The sequence below is a fragment of the Typopeltis vanoorti genome, chromosome 25 (genome assembly GCF_054136105.1).
Source record: "Typopeltis vanoorti isolate ZY-2024b chromosome 25, IOZ_Tvanoo_1.0, whole genome shotgun sequence".
Taxonomy (NCBI): domain Eukaryota; kingdom Metazoa; phylum Arthropoda; class Arachnida; order Uropygi; family Thelyphonidae; genus Typopeltis; species Typopeltis vanoorti.
The window spans coordinates 16,271,672-16,293,308 of NC_143573.1; the positions used below are offsets into that span (position 1 = coordinate 16,271,672).

The 21,637-nt window shown below is 36.0% G+C and overlaps 1 protein-coding gene across 2 annotated transcripts in view; it reads right to left on the reverse strand.

Moving 5' to 3' along the window:
- LOC150092573 (uncharacterized) overlaps nucleotides 1-21,637 on the reverse strand; it is a 283,311-nt gene that overhangs the window by 25,445 nt on the left and 236,229 nt on the right. For both annotated transcript variants that reach the window (XM_090414418.1, XM_090414417.1), the window contains exon 12: nucleotides 175-290. In XM_090414418.1, coding sequence (XP_090270544.1) covers nucleotides 175-290 — 116 coding nt within the window. The remainder of the gene's footprint in view (nucleotides 1-174; nucleotides 291-21,637) is intronic.

Genomic DNA, 21,637 nt, shown 5'->3' on the forward strand with positions numbered 1-21,637 from the left:
GTACTTCGTCCTTAGTAAAAGCATAATGACTATTTTTGAATTACTTCAGTTATTGGTCATATCTAGAAATGCATGCTGATCATAAATCAGCATATTAAGATTTCTTTCTCTCTGTACATACTTTAGTTATATCTACAGCAAAAAAAAACAAACATTTTTTATGATTGCACTTACTTTGTATTATAATCTAGAATAGGATTTTCAGGGTTGACTAATGATTCATATACTGACTTGAGATTGGAATCTATAACTGTTACTCTAGACAATTCTATTCCTCCAGTGGTGTAACACTGAAAGACAAAAACAAAAAAAAATTGAAAATAAGTGACTGCATAGTAAAAAAAAAATAAAATAACCTAAGACATAAATATTTATCTATTTACAGCTGAATAATATGGTATTCATTTTAAAAATTTATGGAATTTACAACCGTGTTAAAAAAACTTTTTTTATTATCCCGACGTTTCGATCTTCACATCAAGATCATCATCTGAAGCATACATCAATATACAAGACAAGTTGAGTTACATTATTAACTGTAAGCTAAAGAAACAACGATTTGATCACATGTTATTCTACTGGCATGACCTCTAGTGAAGAAAAAAAAAATTACATGAAGCTAAATTCTATTTATGATGACAGGAATAAACATTCTTTCAGATGGTTTTCTTTCAGAAACAATGATGTCCTATTTTTAGTATTACAATTCTTATTTTTGCTTTTAAGATACTGGATTTTCTACAGTCCTGTTTGTAGTTGTTCTTAGTGAGGAACATTCTGTGGGTCGAATATATACCTTCCATATTTTTGATTGTTTGGGATTTTTAGACAATCATTATTGTTCAGGTTGGGGTGGTTGATAATAATCTCGCATGCTTCCTTAAATTTCCGTTCATACCATGTTTTAGTGCGATGTAGACAGCTAGTGCTTTTCCAGTCAATTCTGTGTAAGGAATTCAGGGCATGATCAGAAAGGCCAGCTTCACCATAATTATTATATTTAATGTGTCGTTTATGTTCTTTTTGTCTGATAGAAATTGTCAGTCCTGTTTCTCCTATATATGGTATGTTGCAAGTACAATAAACCCGATATACTCCAGGGTGGGATAGTGGAGGGAGTGGGTCTTTGGATGCGTTGAGTAAGCTTTTTAATTTTGCAGGAGGTTTAAAGGCGGCTTTGAGGTTGTATTTTTGTAGTACTCTGTTTATTTTGTCTGATGTTCCTTTAATGTATGTATGGAATGGTTATAGTTTTTACTGTAGTCTGGTTTGTCTTTGTTTTTTATTGAGGTTTTGTAGAGAATTTTGTTAATAGTGTTTTGGCTGTATCTGCTTTTTGGAAAGTATTAAAGATAATTTTAAATTCATCTTTTAGTGCCTGTTCGTTGGAACAGATCGTCTGTGTCCTGATTTTTAGCATGTTGATGACACCTAGTTTTTGTGTTGGGTGGTGGTAGGAGTTTATGTGTATATATTGTCCCATATGTGCCGGTTACTGGTAAACAGTGAAGGAAAGATTGCCAGAGGGAAGACGTGTGACAAGTGTATCCAGAAACGGATGTATGCTGTGTTTTTCAATTTCAATTATGGATGCTGTTGGCTAGCCTTAGCTTTTGGACAAAAGAGCTAAGAATTCAAGTTTCCCAAATCTTGGGAACTTTAACATATCCATATTTATTAAAATTAAGCTTGTTTAACAAATCTGCTGCTGGCTCTAAGAAAAGTCTTTCATGCCTATATTTAATGCAGTGAAATATAATAGTTTTTCTCCATTTGATTCTATGCAAGGTATCCAAAGCATAGTCAGCTAGAACACACTGACTATATTTATGGTCAGTGTGTTCTAGATGGTATTTTTTGTGTTCTAGGTGCATGTTTTGCAAATCTCTCAACTATGACAATAAAATAATCTGCAAGAACAGGGAACCTTGTAAAAGGAGAAAGAAGGGGGTGGATTCACAGGAGAGCAGAAAAGGGCATCTAGCTTCAGAAGAGGTTTGAAAGCAGTAGATATTACAATGTTAGAGTTATGGCTATTTTTTCTAAGGTGCCCAAGATATAGAGAATAACAATAGCATTACTATAGTCTGTTGGTAGACTGATGTGAAGAGAAAGGAGGAAAAAACCAATGTGTTAATCTTTTTAACACTGTAACTACTGGATAGGAAGGTCTGGAGATGCAAGTTCAGCTGAAATGAATTCAAAGGTGGAACAGAGGTTGGAAGCTCTGTTGACTAAGGTTTTGATAACACCATACTGTTGAGAAAGGGGAGATGGCAAAGTTAATGTATGTACCTATATGGGTGGATTTTCTGTAAAACCACCCATATAGGTACAGAAAGAAAGGAAGCCATTTGGAAGATGATGAATGATTAGAGTATCTAGAAAAGGCAGCTTATGGTGCCCAGAATCCAGTTCTATGGTGAACTGGATTCTGGGGTGCTGCCTGTTGAAGTGGAAGAGGAAGGAGTCTAATGTAGCTGAGTCATGTGGCCAAACAGGTTTGAGAATGGCAGTCAACATGTGTTTGAAAATGTTCCATAAAGAAATTGGCAAGAGGGGAAGAGCCTATGGCTGTACCCTCTATCTGTTTGCATTGTATCCTTTCAAGTGAAGTAATCAGCATTGATAGCAAAATGAAACAGAACAGTTATATTATTGGGGGGAAGCATTTTTCAGTAAAGATAAAGGGGAATATTGGTAAATAAAGAGCTGACATCAAAGCTAACCACAATATAATTATTTAAAACTAAATTTTGAATTAAAGATTTGAACAGAATGGAATTTTTAATATAAGAAGATGTGTGATCAGTAAGTGTAGTTAAAGATTTAGTTAACTGTTTCATTACCTTAAAAGAGTGGAGTCAATAGTATCCATTTTTATCTTGGGGAGGGAGAGGAGGAGAACTAAATGTTTTTTTTTTAAATATTTCAGAAGGTCAAGAAGGAATTTTTTTAGAAGCCTTTTTAATGTTTTCCCCTGAGAATTAGTAGGATTACAATCCACAGGTTTATAAGTAATTCAGTCACTGAACAACACATGCATTTGTAATTATAATCAGTAGCACCGATGACTACCAGAGCATTATGCTTGTCAGCTCTGGTGGTTATGTTTTTGTCTTTACGTAATTTATGGAGATGATTATGATTTAGGAAATGACTGTGAGACATACAAAAATATTTTGGGAAAATTTGGAGAAAAGAGCAAAGCTAATAATAATGGCAAATATCTGTAGGATTTCTGCTCAGGACATGGACTGGTTATTACTAACACCATGTTCAAACATAAAAATGTGCACAAATTCACATGGAGAGAAGCAGCTAGGAATAAGAAAAGTCTCATTGACTATGTTATTGTTGATAGCGATGTTTTCTCCCTGGTGCAGGACACCAGAGTGTACAGAGATTTGAAATTGGAAGTGATCACTATTTAGTCTTGAGCAGGATAAAATTGAATTTCATATTGAAAAGAATAACATGTAAGAAAATTTTAAAGCGAATAAAAGTTGAGCAGCTCTCAGATGTGAACTGTAGACTAAAATACAGAAAGATAATTGAAAAGAAAATGAAAGAGTTTGAGAAAAGGAATCAAACCTTGGAGATTCAGTGGCAAACTCTGAAGAAAACATTGATTGATTTTGCCAGAGAGGCATGTGGTAAGGTTGTGAGCAATGATAAAAAAATCAGAACTCCCTGGTGGACACAGGAAGTTAAAGAGGCAGTGAAGGAAAAGAAGAAAGCATATCAAAAGTTCCTGGCAAATAAGTCAGCTTTTACTCATACAGAATACAGAGACAAATGTAAGAAAGCTAAACAGTGTGTAAAACTAGCTAAACAAAAGTCATGGGAGGACTTTGGCAAGAATATAGAAAATAAATATCAAGAAGGTGGCAAAATATTCTGGAGGTTGTTGAAGAAGCTTAGGAATGGAGGAAAGAGTGCTGTAAAAGGAGTTAGAGATGATAAAGTTGACATGAAAACAAGAGAAAAAGATATCCTTGAAGTATGGAGTGATCACTTTGAAAAACTGCTAAATGAAACAAGTAGTGATGACAGCACAGTGATAAAAAAACACTGACCAGGCATGCAGTCAGGAATACATATCCATACTTGAAGTAGAAAAAGCCATCAAAGGCTTGAAATGTGGAAAGGCAGCAGGAGTAGATGATATTCGACCAAAAATGCTGAAGTATGGTGGTATAAAAGTCTTACAGTGGCTGCACTGCATAGTTCAGAAAGCCTGGACAGAGGGACGAATTTCCGATGATTGGAGTACAGCTCTCATAGTACTCATATATATAAAAAGGGAAATAAATCTGAATGTGAGAATTACAGAGGTATTTCCCTACTAAGTGTTCCTGGCAAGATCTATGCAAGTATACTTGAGAAATGGTTGAGAAGAATTGTGGAAAAGCTTGGTGAAGAACAAGCTGGATTCAGGCCAAATAGAGGCTGTTAGGATCAGATCTTCTCTTTACGACAAATAGTCGAGAAAGCATGGCAATATAACAAAGATCTGTATTTAAGTTTTGTCGATTTGGAAAAGGCATATGACAAGGTGCCAAGAGAGAAGCTATTCAATACGCTGCAGTTATATGGTGTCAATGGGGCATTATATCAAGCAATACTTAGTCTTTATTTGAGTTGTAAGTCAGCAGTTAGAATTGAAGTACAGGAGGATGGTTTAATGTTAAATCTGGTGTGAGACAAGGATGTACATTATCCCCTCTGTTATTCATTATCTATATGGATCACATTATGAAGGAAAGTGGTATTAAACCTGATATCAAAATTGGAGATGTTAATGTCAGCTCTTTGCTTTATGCGGATGATGTTATACTTCTAAATAAATCCGCTACAAGTCTGCAAGATTCTCTGACTAAATCGAATAGCTGTTGTAATAGATATGGTATGAAGGTCAGCAATAAAAAGACAAAGACAATGAAAATAGGCAGAATCACTGAAAATGTCAACTGTGTTGTGAATGGAGAACCTGTGGAACAAGTAAAACATTTCAGCTACTTAGGCACGATTTTTACTGAAGATGGTAAATTAAATATAGAAATAGACAACAGAATCAGCAAAGCTAGTATGGTGGGAAGTCAATTGAATAAATTCATATGGAATAAGAGAGAAATTAGTCGGAACACTAAATTAGCTGTATACAAGACAGTATTCAAACCAGTTTTAACTTATGGATCTGAGAGCTGGGTCAGAAGTAAAACACTTGACCAAAGACTAGAGACCGCAGATATGAGAGTCTTGAGAAAGATTAGAGGCGTGAACAGATGGCATCAATGGCAATATCATATTAAAAACGAGGATATTAGGAAAGAACTTGACATTGTCAGCATCCAGGAATGCGTTAGCAGAGCTAATCTCAGGTGGTATGGTCACTTAAACAGAATGGGCAAGGAAGGATTAGCAAAACAAGTGTTCTCTGCCAGGTTGGCAGGAAAACGACCCAGAGGAAGACCAAGATATAGGTGGATTGATATGGTACAAAGTGTCTTAGACGATAGAAATATAAGATCTGATAATGTTGGAGTCTTGACAAGTAACAGACTGATTTGGAGGAAAATTGTAGATAGGAAGTTAGTAATGATGTAATTTTTTCATGTAGTACTGTCATATCCTGTACACCCCTTGAGGGTACATGGCAGGAATTTGATGATGATGATGAATTTATGGAGAATATGCGTTTGGCTGCAGGTGAGATTTCTTATAGGCAGTGATGCTTGCATAAGGATGCTGGCTACATTGGCCTGATGCTACTGGTAATACGTAGGAGGCAAGTGACAGAAGTGCAGTTTTACAAGCAGCATGATATCTAAAGATGGAACCTGATGAGACACTACTGCAAAGTTCTGGCTGAGACTAAGGACACTAACAGATGCTTCACCGAGTCTTTTTTGAAGAAAGATTAACAACTTGAAGAGGCTGACTATGTAGCTGAGAAACAGATCTATCATGGTTGTGATACAGTTGTGTTAGAAGAAATGGATGCAAGTTTTTAAATGTCTGGATCTGACAAAAAAAAAAATACCTGTATAAGAGGGACAACCTTCACTTGAATGGATTTGATATCAGTTGTCTAGAAAAATTACTTGCTCAGATGAGCCCTGGTGCAGAGTTGTGGAAACTAGCTCATCATGGGAGGGATGGTGAGAATGTGTGTGAAAGTTTGGCTATGGTATGGCAAACATGATAAAGATATGAATGACATCGAACACAGTTATGCATCTCGTGAAGAGATGGAAATGTAGGCTTTGGACCTTTGAGTGTGTTTGGTGAGGGAAAAGAGAAAGGTGTACAACAAGGCTGAGCAGATTGCATATTTAAGTGTAAAAAAAGGCCATGTGATAATTTGTTATGTCTATACAAAAATGCCAGGAGCATCAGGATTGAAGGGGTTGAGTCCATTGTTTTATTGAATACGTTGTGGTCCTGAAATTGTTGGCATTAGTGAAACCTGGCTATCAGAATCATATATTGTAACTGGGATCGAGTGTAAAGGACATAGTATTTTTATGGATGACAGAAGGGATAGGAAGAAGAGTACTAATAATGATATCAGATGACTTGTCCAGTTAGGGTAGAAACATATGAAAGCAATAATGGTAATTATATCCCATGTAGCAGTGAGTTTGAGGCTATCTGGTGTAAAATGGAGACTAACAGGGTGAAATATATGGTGGGGTGGTGCTAGATACCTGGTGATTCAGTTGCAGAGAATGATGAAACACATCACCAAATTACCCCGATGTGTACCAACTGAGTTTTCTCAAGCAGCATGTGAAAGAAGAAACTCAAAGTCAAAGAGTATTAGATTTGTTCATAGCATCAGAAGAGGTCTCTGTTAAAAATTTGACTACTTTACCACCAGTTGGTGACAGTGATTATGCTGTACTTTCTGGGAGGTTGCTAAATATATTGATGTTCCAATTAGGACAGAGTTACATGCTGAACTATAAAGCTGGAAATTATTGACCAACTTAAAAGAATACCATATTTGGTCCCATGGTATCAGTTACTGAATGAGAAAGACATCAGCAATGAATGGGAATCTTTGAAAAAGTGCTTCAATGAGGCAGTATCTGATTGTATCCCTAGAGTTCAAAGAATAAATAGGATGGGAGTGAAATGGGTGTGCAACCTTATTAAGCAAGAAATTCATAATAATAAGATTATGTGGAAGGAATATAGTGAGAGAAGTTATGAAATATACAAAGCAAAGGCCAGAGAAGTAATGAGTTGTTCAGAAAGCTAAATCAGAGTACGAAAAGAAACTGGCTTAAGCTAAAGGCAACCCTAAAGAATTTTATCATTATGCTGCAAGTAAAAGGGAGAATGAATATGGAAGAATAACTTTAATGAATGCAGATGGTACTCTAGTGTCAGAGGCTAATGACTGTTCATGAAACGAGGTTGAGGAGCTGTTGCATAACATGGATAAGAAGTCAACAATAGAGACAGATGAAATACCAGCATATATGCCAAAAGAATGTTCATCCCAGTTGGTTAGGTCTTAGACATGCTTGTATAACTTGAATCTAAGCTCAAAAAATATACCTTAAAAACAGAGAGAGAGAAAGTATGACAGTTCCACTCTACAATGATGGTGCAAAAACCGATGTGTCTAATTACTGACCTATCAGTATCTCTGGTGTGATCATAAAGATTTTAGAGAAATTGGTAAGAACTTGGATATGGAAATGGGTAGAAAAACAAGCTATACTCTGCAAGGAGCAACATGGGTTTACTGAAGAAAGGTCATGTTTTAGCAGTTTGCTCATATTTTATAACAAAGTTATGGCTGAGGTGGATAAAGAGAATAGATATGATACTGTTGGATTTTACTAAGGCATGGATGATAGGAAACTGCAAGAAAGGCTATTGCATAAACTGAAGAATATGGGTTTGGAATATAAACTTAGATAAGTGGATGGGTGACTGACAGATATCAAAAAGTGGTATAAGGCAGGTGTGAATCTGCCAGATTTAAGGTAACCAGTGGTATACTCTGGAATTCAGTCCTTGGACCACTGTTGTTCAATCTGTACATTAATGACATCAGGAAGGTGGGTGATGTTCAACTGTTTGCTGATGATGATGATGATGTAAAGATAGGCAAGACAATCAGGGATGCTACTGATTACCAGCACTTACAGAATGGTTAAAATAGGCTGAAAATTTGAGCAAATGAAAATGTCTATTACTTTGTTAGACACATGTTATACACTTTGGAGTGATGAGATTTCCAATGGCATATTTTATTAACGATGTTATTTTACAAGAAAATAATGAGGCTAGGGATCTTGGCATAATGGTAGATAGGAATTTGACATTCTAATATAGCAAAAACTGCAAATACAACTCGGAGGATAACTGTGATGTTGAAGCAAACATTGACATGTAGGGATAATGAAGTCATTTTGACCCTTTATCATGATAAGAATACAGGGCACCTGGACTATTGCATGTGTGTAGATTTGGTCTCCTGGGTTCCAAGGGGATAAAGAAGCTATGAATAGGGTGCAAAGAAGAGTTATTATTATTATTATGGCAACTCCAAGGAGTCCCTAGACTCATCAAGGGAGGCCCTGAACATCATGTTCATCAACTATTCAACATTTACACAGTATTTATCATACTTTGCCTCAAACTCATTCACAGTCATAGCACCTACAACAGAGTTTGATAGCTTATTCCACTCATTTACCACTCTAAAAGTAAAGAACACAGCTCTAACACCCTTGCCCAGCTTCCATGGATGGCCCCTAGTCCTCCCACCACCACCAGTCCTGTTCTCAAATATATCCTCTGAATTAATCTTATAGAAACCCTTCAGTAATTTGAATGTCTCAATCATATCACCCCTCTTCTCTGCCTATCAACCAATTTCTGCAACCCACAAATCTTCAACCTGTTCTCATAAGGTTCATTCCATAGCCCTGCTATCATCTTGGTCACTCGCCTCTGGATCCTCTCCACCTCCTCCCCATCAAGAAGAAATCCTGGCGGCCAAATCTGGGCACAGTAGTCAAGATGAGGTCTTATCAAGGCTCGATACAGAGGAATAATAACTTGCTTGTCTCTGCTCGTCAAAGTATTCTTCAGTAACCAAGTGATTTGATGAGCTGATTTAGCCACTTTTGCAATGTGCCCCTTAAACTTTAACTCCCTATCCGCCAACACTCCCAAATCCCTGGCCTCATCGATCTCCTGGAGTACCGTTCCATCAATGTGGTATACTCCATGTGGGGCTATTCCTCTAACAACTGGGATGGTAATAATCTAGCTAACTGGATGGATACATATAACTTGTATTTTGAATTATGATGCCAAGCAAGATGGCACTCTTTACTCAGCCAGATGGAACAGAACCTACACCTAGATCTGCACAGTCACTAAAGACTCCGAAGACCACCCTCTACCATCAACCAGAACCACCCTTAACAGATTCCCTAATAGTCAATATTGTCCTACATTAATAGAGATAGGAACATCAATCCCAGTCATCAGCGGAACACCAATCATTAGATGGAATCTCCGCAGGTCCAACTGGACTGCATTTAAGAAACAAATTGAGCAAACCATTAGAGAAATTCCATCCACTCCTAATTGCTATCCTAGATTTGTTAAACTACTCAAATCTGCAGCTACAGAAAACAATATATATCCCATGTTGGAGTAAAGAAAGTGAGGAACTCCTAGCCAAATATAAGGAATCTGAAGATCCAACTATTGCTAAGGAGCTCGCATCAACCCTGGATAAAAACAGAAAGGAAAGATGGATCTCAACCATCAATGAACTCGATTTCATCACATCTAGTTGGAGAAGCTGGTCACTTCTGAGAAAATTAGGTGGAGCAGAGCTAACAACACACAAAACAACAGAGATAACACCTGATCAAATGGCTAACCATTTATTGAAAACCTCCAAGATTCATCACAGCTCTACCAGGAAAATTGCTGTACAAGCTTCCAGACAAATCCTGAGGATGAACCTGAGTTTCCTGAACTCGTATACCCAGTATCTCGGGAAGAGGTACAAATAGCCTTAAAACTTATCAAGAATGGCAAAGCTGCAGGAGTGGATGGTATACTCCCTGAGTTCCTAAAACATCTTGGTCAACATGGCCAAACATGGCTGGCTGCCCTTTTCTCAGAAATCATCATGACTGGTAAACTACTAAAGCTGTGGAGGGAAGCCAAAATAATTGCCATGCCCAAACCAGGGAAAGATCCAAATGATGTGAAAAACCTGCTCCCTATCTCCTTGCTTTGCACCACCTTTAAGCTCTTTGAAAGAATTCTCCTTAAAAGAATTTCACCACTCATCGAAAGAGCACTTCTGACTGAACAAGCTGGCTTCAGGCCAGGAAGAAGTTGCTATGACCAGGTCCTAGCCCTGACAACTCAAATTGAAGCAGGCTTCCAGAAGAAACTTAAATCTGGAGCCACTTTCATTGACCTAACATCTGCTTATGACACTGTCTGGATCAGGGGCTTCCTCCTAAAACTAGGAAATATTATAAAGTGTAAAAAAACTTTACAACTTTTTGATTCTATTCTCTCCAACAGTAAGATCCGGGTCCATATTGGTGGAAAAAAGAGCAGGCCAGATTCCTTCACAACCGTCTTCCTCAGGGCTCTGTGTTATCCCCTATACTTTTTAACATCTACATGTATGATCTACCTCATATCAGATCAAGCAAATATATGTATGCCGATGACCTAGCGATCTTATATCAATCCACCTCCTTTACCAACGTAGAATCAACCTTGAATACAGACCTGAACACCCTGGAAGAGTACTTTAAGCAGTGGTACTTGAAGCCAAATCCAACAAAAACAGTGTCCTCAGTATTCCACCTGTACAATTCAGAGGCGAAGTGACAACTCAACCTTTCTTTCTGTGGAAAAATGGTAGAATACGGGCCTCGCCCAAAATACCTTGGGGTGAGCCTGGACAGAAGCCTAATCTATAAAAGGCACATCATCAACCTCTCCAATAAAATTAAAACCAGAAATAATATCATTTCAAGGCTTGCTGGAACAACCTGGGGTTATGGTGCAGAAGTTCTAAGGTCGTCTGCACTAGCCCTTGCATTCTCTGCAGCAGAATATTGTGCCTCTGTCTGGGAAAGAAGCGCACACACACACACTAACATTATAGACACCCAGCTAAACTCAACCATGTGCACAATTAGTGGGACAGTGAGAGCACCCCTCTCTCCTGGCTGCCTGTTCTATCTAACATTGCTCCACCACACATACGGAGAAGACAAGCCTCCATTAAGGAATTTAATAAAGCAGCGAGCAACCGACTCCTGCTCCTATATCAGACTCTCATAAACCCACTTAGTCTACGCCTCAAATCTAGAGCCTCTCTGGTACATGGACGAACTCTCTTAAGCTGCACTGCCATCAATATCTGACATATGGAGAGGACACTGGTTCAACAATCTACCAACAAACGGCTTCTTGGTAGAAGTTCCCTGTGCTCTGCAGCCTGGTTTTGATCTTCCTAGGAAGATTTGGTCACCAATAAACAGGATCAGAACTAGTCAGGCAGATGTGGCTACCTTCTACATAAATCTCACACCAAATAGCCTCAAATAAGCTCATTTCACTATCCTGCAATTTAACTTCTATTCTCCTTGGCTGCAGTTCATCAGCTATCATCAATAACACCCCCCCCTTTTATTCTCTCTGTCCCTCCCGAACACACTATACCCTTCACATTCTATCCCGCTAACTATATCATCTTCTGTCAGCCATGTTTCACTAATGCCAATAACCTGTGACAGAGGAGCCAACCAAAGCCAAAAATTCTTCCTTCTTGTTCCTAATACTCCTGGCATTAGTATACATGAAATGCAGAGGTCCATTTGTCCCACCCACCCACCCCTATCTTGATGCATTATACTAACTATCCCATTCTGATCTCTTGTCTTTCGTACTAGCTCAGGCACATCATATACATTCTTACACTCAACTGCCTCACTGATGCCTGCACATCCTCTTCCCCCCCCCACCCTCTTAATGGTTCTAATTTCCCTGATTTTGCACATCCACTTTCACTTCATTCAGCAACACTTTCCAGTCTCCGCACACCAAATCCATTCAGATGCAAGCCATCCATCTTGTACAAATCCTTTCACCCATCAAAGTCACTCCACACGTCCACAAACCCCACACCATATCTTCTGCATAACCTGCGCACAGAGTCATTTGCAATTATGGTCCTCCTAAACTCTTCTCTGTCATACCACAGCAGCAGACTCTCTCACTCTTTTCTTTTTGCTACCTCTAATAATTCCTCTCTCATAGCAATTTTATCTCCTTTCAAATCATTTGTTCCTGCCATGACTATCATTTCTTTCACCCTCTGCTTTTGTACTCTAATACTGTCACATACATCCTTAATTTTCGCACCTGGTAAGTACGATTTCGTCAAACTCTCATCTAATACACCTCTTATTAACGAGTCACTATACAATACTAGTTCCTTCATTTTTCTTACACTCTCAATCGTATGCTTATTTTTCTTTTCACACACTTGTCTCTTTCCGTTAGCTGATGCACTCGATTGCAAAGAGTTTTGCAAACGAGTGCATCAAGAAAAAAATTCCTAATTTTTTTCATCATTCAAACCATTCTCTCTCTCTCTCTGTATAATTATTTTCTTTCTCTCTTTCATCACCGTTCTCAATGCTATCTGGTACATCATCACAATTACCTATCAAACCACTATTTTCTGTTACATTCTGTCTTTCTTCCAAGACAACAATCTCACAACCTGACACATGCTTCAAATTCTCATTTTCCTTACACTTTCGGCACACTCTCCTACCATTATCACTATCTGACCAAACTCCAGTCTCTTTCAGGAAAGCATACATCCCACAGACATTGCACTGTACAAACTCCCTTATGTTAAAATTTTTGAACAAAGACAGCGATGATTTCGTCGCCATTGTCTTCCTTCTCATTGGCGCCATGTGTTACACTATCTGTCGTATCTTCAAAATACTGATTTAAATAATGATGAATAATTTACAGAATAATTTAAATAATAACGAGTTAAAAAGATTTAATCTGGATTATGGAATGTAGATTATGATGACATATTGTGAGGATGCAGACTACAGACTCTGGCTAACAGAAGAAAGAGGAGCGATACGATACAGGTTTTTTAAAGTTATGAATGGTAGGATATCAACTGATGAAATAGAGCCTCTGTAGCTCAGTCAATATAGATGAAGTCCTATGGTTGAAAAGACCTGGATTTGATTCTTGTCTATGACATGAGAAACCTTTATCTGGTCTCTTTCGACTAAAGGTGAGTTAGCCAGTCTCATAGAGGTAGAGCGTTTTTTTTTTTCACCCTGAAACTCTGGATTTTTGTCCCTCAGAACAGCAGGCAAACTGGTCCCATGAACACACACGGATTTACAGTTATAAAAAAAAATATACCTAATCCCTCATTAGGAGGGCTCAACCTGCTTTCCCAAAGGGATGGAGCAGAAAGGGGAGGGAGAGGGAAACCCCACCTGAATAAATAAATAAATCTGACCAAATTTTTCATTATATGGAAGGTGAGGAGAGAACACGTGGACATCTGTGAAATGTAAGTTTTTTTGCAGTTAAGAATGGGGAAAGAGATAGATTTTTCTTTCACAGAGCAGTGAACACATCAAGTGTGAATGAATTTAAGGGAAGGTTTGACTAGTTTGGATGATGCATAATCTTCCTCGACGAGTCCTTGACTCCCTGTAGGTTTCAGATAGTAATAATTATACTTTTTTTGATGTGTTTATCCTTAACTTTTTGAAATTCCTTATGGACAGATTGTTTAAGAAAATGACAATTGGACAATGAATGTGTTTCTCAAAGAACCTTTACATATCAACTTCAGGATTATGATCCTCCAATTCTCAGAAAAAAAAAAAAAAAACATTAAAAAGGCTTCTAAATGGCACCTTTTACTCTCCTGAAACAGTTAAATTGAAACCATTTAGTCCCTCTCTCAGATATCCAGTTCATCTAAAATTCATAAACTTAATAATCTTCACTGTCCCATAGTGCAAGCTACTGATTGCCCACCCTTATAAGTTGGCCAAACAGTCTGTAATTTCTCTTACTGGTCATACTTCATCTTACATTAAAAATTCCACTCAGTTCAAATCTTTAATTCAGAATTTAGTTTTAAATAACAGTGATATCATAGTGAGCTTTGATGTCAGTCCTTTATTTACCAATATCCCACTTTCTGACACTTGACTGAAAAATGCTACCCTCTGAGTTTGTGGTTCACATTCAAAAGCAGTTGAAACTTAAAAATCTTCATTTAATTTTTCAATATGAAATGCATTTTATCCTGCTCAAAACTTCTTCAATCGATAACCAATATGGTGAATCACTATCAACAATAACAATGAACAGGACATTTCTTGTGTGGTTTCTCTACATATGAATTTGTACATATCTTTATTCTTGTATGTTGAAACAAAAATCTAGCAGGTACTTATCATTATAATTGGCTTTAAACTTTTATGTTAGCCATCCTTAGAGAAATGACAAAAATTCTCAAGGGATGTTCAGGCTACTATGACAGCAACAGATCATTAAGATTACATTATTCATAATCTTCTTTCAACAATTTTTGTCCAAATTAGGCTATCACTTGTGAGAACTCCAATACTCATATTCAACATTTGGTTCTTCTGACTCAATCAATCCACCTGGACTTTTGTTTTCCTCTGGGTGTTTTTCCTGCCATCTTGGCATCAAACACCTGTTTTACTAACCTTTCCCCTCTCATTCCATTTAAATGACCATACCACCTTAGATTTGCACTGCTCACTCATTCTTCAATGCAAACAATGTCAAATTTCTTCATAATCTCTTCATTTTTAATATGATTTTGCCATTGATATCATCTGTTTACTCCTGTAATCTTTCTCAGAACTCTCATATCTGTGGTCTCTAATCTTTGATCAAGTGCTTTATTTCTAAACCAACTCTCAGATCCATAATTTAAAATTGGTTTGAACACTGTCTTGTATACTTATAGTTTAGTGTTTTCACTAATTTCACACTTATTCCATTTTTTTCATATCAAATATTTCTAATCATAATCAACTACGGATAAGTAATCTAATGTATTTCTCTATATTATTTTATGATTTTATTTATGTTGGTAGAATGTTATTTATTCCCAATTCACTGTCTGTACAGAACTGCAGTAATTTAACTCCATTTTTATTCTGCACTGGTGCATTAATTTTTTGGCATATTCCTTGTATTATCTGGTTCCCAATTTATGCATTTAAATCCAGCTATAATGTAATTCCTGTTGGCTTTATTTTATCTAGATTTTCTTGTAATTTTTCTAGAATGTATTTATTTCTGTTTCTGGTTTTCCCTCTTCAGGACTATAAAGGCTCTGAAATTTATTATATGCTCTATTATCTTTAATCACATATGAATGATTCTTCCTGATTTTGTTGTCTATTTTCAAATTTAATTTGATATCATCACTAGAAACTGAGCCTAAAGAGTTGAAATATTTTACTTGTTCTATAGGCTTTCTATTCAGAATGAATGTAGTTGAAGTTTCTATGTTCCAGCCTATTTTCATAGTTTTGGTCTTTTTATTGCTGATTTTCATGCCAAATTTGTTACAGCTGTAATTCAGTTTAATTAGAGAATCCCGGAGACTTGGAATGGATCTGTTCACAACATTATCTCAACCTTCTTTCATGTGTGCCCTATTTTTCATTTTTTTAATATTAGTTTTTGTGTGCCACAGAAAAATAAATTAAGATATGCAGATGATAACAATCCTCATAGCAGAAACTAAAGAAGATCTGGAGCAGTTGATTCTATTGATTAAGATGGAAAGTAACAAAGTCGGGGTGCTTAAGGGTCAAAGCTGTATAACTGAGAGGAGACCTTGACATAGCCTTTAAAGGAATGCAGAAAATCGATCAGGGGTTCTGACCTAATGTCCAATCCTAACCTCTTCATGGTGCACCCTGTTAGGTATCAACTGGATACTGAACAAAAGAGGATGGGCTGACAATTTGGGATTTAGCCAACCAAATTGTATTCTTATTGGCTTAAATCACAATATAAAATGATGGTACAATATGACAGAATTTCATGCCAGCTGGGACATTGCCCAGTTAAAATAGGCCCTTGTTTTCATCATAGAACCAGGGTGAACAGAAAAAACTCAGTTACTGGAACAAATCCTAGAACATGCCCCAACTCAACATCGCCAGAGTTCAAGATCAGTACTATCAACATAAGAAGCCTGAATGGCAATGGATCTAGCTGAGGAATTGGATAAGTACCAGATCGACATAAAAGGAATGACTGAAACAAAAAAGACAAAAACTGGTGAGATTTTTCTGAGCAATAAATACAAAATGTTATATTCAGGCAATGACAATCAAGGAAAAGGAGTAGCCATAGTATTGAACACTAAATACAAGGTTAATATTCTTGAATGGCAAGCAATTTCGAGTAGAGTGATGTGGGCAAATATCAGAATGGGGAACTGGACAATGAAACTTATTGGTGCCTATGATCCCACAGGAGGTTCTACTAATGTAGAAGTGGAGGAATTTTTTGAGGCTTTAGAGAAAGCAACTGACACAATGAAAAAGGAAAAGTTGGTCCTTGTTGGGAAACTAAATAGCAAGGTAGGAATTGATTGTCAGACATACAAAAATATTTTGAGAAATTTGAGAAAAGAGCAAAGCTAATAATAAAGGCAAATACCTCTTGGCAATTTCTGCTCAGGACATGGACTGGTTATTACTGACACATTGGTCCAACATAAAAATGTGCACAAATTCACATGGAGAGAAGAGGTAAGGAATAGGAAGTCTCATAGACTATGTTACTATTGATAGTGATGTTTTCTCAGTGATGCAAGACACTAGAGTGTACAGAGGACTTGAAATTGAAAGTAATCACCATTTAGTCTTGAGCAGGGTAAAATTGAATTTCATATTGAAAAGAAGAACATATAAGAACGTTTTAAAGCAAATAAAAGTTAAGCAGCTCTCAGATGTGAACTCTAAACAAAAATACTCACACATTATTCAAGAAAAAATGCAAGAGTTTAAGAACAGGAACCAAACCTTGGAGATTCAGTGGTAAGCCATCAAGAAAACATTGATTGATTCAGCCAGAGAGGCATGCGGTGGGGTTGTCTGCAAGCATAGAAAAATCAAAACTCCATGGTGGGCACTGGAAGTTTAAGAGACAGTGAAGGAAAAAAGAATGCATATCAAAAGTTCCTGGCTAATAAGCCAGCTTGTTTTTAGAGAATACAGAGACAAATGTGAGGAAGCTAAATACTGTGTAAAACTAGCTAAACAAAAGTCATGGGAAGACTTTGGCAAGAACATAGAAAATATATATCAGGAAGGGTGCAAAATATTCTGGAGGCTGTTAAAAAAGCTCAGAAAGGGAAGAAAGAGTGCAGTAAAAGGAATCAAAGATATCATTGATAAAGGGAGTAATTACTTTGAAAAATTGCTAAATGAAACATGCAGTGACAGTACAGTGGTAAAAAACACTCAACAGGCATGCAGTCAGGAATAACATCCATATTTAAGTAGAAAAGTCATCAAAAGCCTAAAATGTAGAAAGGTGGCAGGAGAAGATATGAAATGCTCAAGTATGGAGGTATAAAATTCTTGAAGTGGCTGCAATGCATAATTCAGAAGGCCTTGACAGAGGGAGAAATTCCAGATGATTGGAGTAGAGCATTCCTGGCACCCATATACGAAAAGGGAAATAAAACTGAATGTGTGATTTACAGAGGTATTTCTCTACTGAGTGTTTCTGGTAAGATTTATACAAATATACTTAAGAAATGGTAGAGAAGGATTGTGGAAGCACAGTGAAGAAACCAGCTGGATTCAGGATAAACAGAGGCTGTAAGGTTCAGATTTTCAAGTATGGAGGTATAAAATTCTTGCAACAAATCGTTGAGAAATCATGGGAATATAACAAAAATCTGTATTTAAGTTTTGTAAAATTAAAAATTTTACAAAAATTTTTTTAAATTTTAAACAAAAATTACTTAAAAATATAATTAGCTCTATACAAGAGTGTTCAAACCAATTATAACTTATGGATCTGAGAGCTGGGTTAGAAATAAAACACTTGACCAAAGACTACAGACTACAGATATGAGAGTCCTGAGAAAGATTAGAGGCATGAACAGATGGCATCAATGGTAATTGTCATATTAAAAACGGGGATATTAAGAAAGAACTTGACATTGTTAGCATCCAGAAATGTCTTAGCAGAGCTAATCTCAGGTGGTATGGTCACTTAAACAGAATGGGAGAGGAAAAATTAGCAAAATAAGTGTTCTCTGTCAGGTTGGCAGGAAAAAGACCTAGAGGAAGACCAAGATATAGTAAAACGTGCCTTAGAAGGCAGAAATATAAGATCTGATGATGCTGGAGTCTTGACAGGTAACAGATTGATTTGGAGGAAAATTGTAGATAGGAAGTTAGTAATGACATAAATTTTTCACATAGTGCTATCATATCCTGTACATCCCTTGAAAGCACATGTCAGGAATTTGATGACGATGATGAGTAATATAGTCGGGCTGAATTTAAACATCAGCAAAACAAAGGTGATGGTTTCTGGCAATTTACATGAATTTATAATAGAATTTTTGAAAGTGATGATTTATTGGGGTCCAGAATCAGAAATAATGATAAATATGAAGATGAAATTAAAAAAAGGACAGTCATGGGAAAAAAAAAGCGATGTTATTCCTTATAAAAATTATGAAAGATAAAGGTGTGAATAAGGACACGAACACAATGGTATTTCCAGTAGTGATGTATGGATGTGAAAGCTGGATTATTATGAAGAAAGACAGAAAGCAAATTGATTCATATGGAGAATATTCATATGGGTATGGAGAAGACTATTAAGAATCTCTTGGACTGCAAGAATGACCAATAAGAAGATTTTAGTGAATATAACGACAAAATGCTCCTTGAAAGCAATGATCGCTAAACAGAAGTTGATGTACTTTGGACATATTATGCGAGCTGATGAATCATTGGAAAAGGCAGTTATAATGGGGAAAGATTGAGAGAATGAGAAGAAGAGGAAGACTACAAAAATGTTGGATGGACAACATAAAATAATTTACCAACTTGAATTTACAATTACTGAAAGAAATGACAAGAGGCTGAGAGAGAGAGAGAGAGAGAGAGATAGAGAGCCTTTATTCACAGGATCACCAAGAGTCGAAAACAACTGAATGACACATAATAACAATTTGATGATGATACAAAGCTGGTAATAATATGTATTATCTATGCATGCAATATTCATCATATTCTGGAAAATATTCATAAGTTTTTGATCATCTGCTAAGGGATTCCCAAAGAGGTTCATTGCACAAAAATTTTTGAAGTTAAAAAAAAAAAGACAAGGGTCTGAGTTTAATTTTTTTTATATTACTTCCACACATGAGAAATTTTCCAAACTTACAGCAAATTCATGTAACGTCTTCAGGTGGTAAGAGAGAATTTGCTAATGTTGTTATCAAAGAGTAGGAGGTTGCAGTCTTTGGGAAATACTTCACGAGGGAAGGCTGTTCCAGAGAACAGAGGTAGAAAAAATGAAAAATGAGTGGTAATAGGGTTCAACAGGCTAGCAGTTGAACTGTAAATGGATTTTGGGTAGCTGTTGAACACGACACTGCAGGCTTAGTAGAAATGGGAAGAGGAAGAGACTGGATGCCAGTTGTATGGAACAGTGTTCATGGAAATACTGACAGTAAAAGCTCAATGCATAAACATCCCACCTGTAAAACAGTGGCAGGACAGTCTGTAAGAGAGGGATCATCAATCATCCAAGTGCTCACTTTTTAGGATGAATTAGGAACCTTTACAACAGCTTGAATTTAATTTCAAAAGGGCAGTATTCTAAGGTAGAGCTTGCTTGTTTGTTTTTGAATTTAATGGTGTAAAGATATTGTTAAATTGTGAATGAAACTATGTTGTGTAATTTATTTTTTTTCATTCACATTTAACATTGATTATTATGTATTAATCATGATTTGTATAAAAATTATTTATTATTCCTTAATTTAGGATTACTATTTAAATATTTATTCTAAACTTAACCTACTATTAATTTATTAAATAATAATATGTGTAGAAATTTATGATAACTAAAATATACATTTAAAGTAACGAAAAGTGTATTATAAATAATTGTATACGTAATGAAAGAGCTGATTAAGTAGCTCAAATATTCTGTTTATTCTTATTTGTGAAAATTTAATGTTATGTAATCACTTATGTAAGAGTAGAGCGTTGTATTACATTATTTTTATTATGTATTAATCATGTGGAAGAGCACTGCCAAGCTGAGACAACCTGTAAGAATTACTTCTCTCTCAGACTCAAACTCTGTGGCATATGAAAAGCTTCGAGCAAGAATATACCTACCAGAATTTGGACTGTACGTGTGGCAAGACCTACTTGTTGTCCCCACTACTTCCAATCTAAGTTCTCACATTATCTTGGGAACAAACTTCTTAACAAGATATCAATTTTCTTGTGACTTTTCTAAGAAGGAAATATCCCTGATGAACAAGAGGAGATATACCAGAAGAAATGAAATTCATGATTGTGATAAGACTAAGTATCAAACAAAACAATTTAGATTGCAACTTGAATCAGGACCATCTACTAAGGAAAGGTCGACTGTGAATCAATCATCTAAAAGAGATAGTGATGATAACGCACATGTGCACGTTCAGTCTGACACACCACTTGTCACGGATGAACAACAAGTGGTAGTGACAAAGCCTAAAGCAGAAATTACCACTAATAGTGAGATAACAGTTGAAGTTAATTTTGGTAAAATAAACAATCTGTATAATGGAACAAATCACCAAGTTGTGAAACAGCTAAAACTTGATTCTGGTGATAGAAAACGTGAATTTAATTCAGAAGAGAAAATCTCATACTACAGACATAGAAGACACAAAAAAATTGATAATGATAGTAATGAGAAATTTAATGAGAATGTAAAAGAGAATAAATACACTAAACATAATAAGGAACCAAGTTTCAGTCAAACTAGGTACTACTTGAGGAATCGGAAAGGAAATATGTAATCCAGTCCTTCCGTGAAGGAGCCTAGCATAAAAAAAAAATTTTTTTTCTTATAACAAAAATTTTTTTTTAAAAGGAAGGGTGAGCCTATGTTAAATTGTGAATGAAACTATGTTGTGTAATTTATTTTTTTCATTCACATTTAACATTGATTATTATGTATTAATCATGATTTGTATAAAAATTATTTATTATTCCTTAATTTAGGATTACTATTTAAATATTTATTCTAAACTTAACCTAATATTAATTTATTAAATAATAATATGTGTAGAAATTTATGATAACTAAAATATATATGTAAAGCAACGAAAAGTGTATTATAAATAATTGTATACGTAATGAAAGAGCTGATTAAGCAGCTCAAATATTCTGTTTATTCTTATTTGTGAAAATTTAACGTTATGTAATCACTTATGTAAGAGTAGAGCGTTGTATTACAT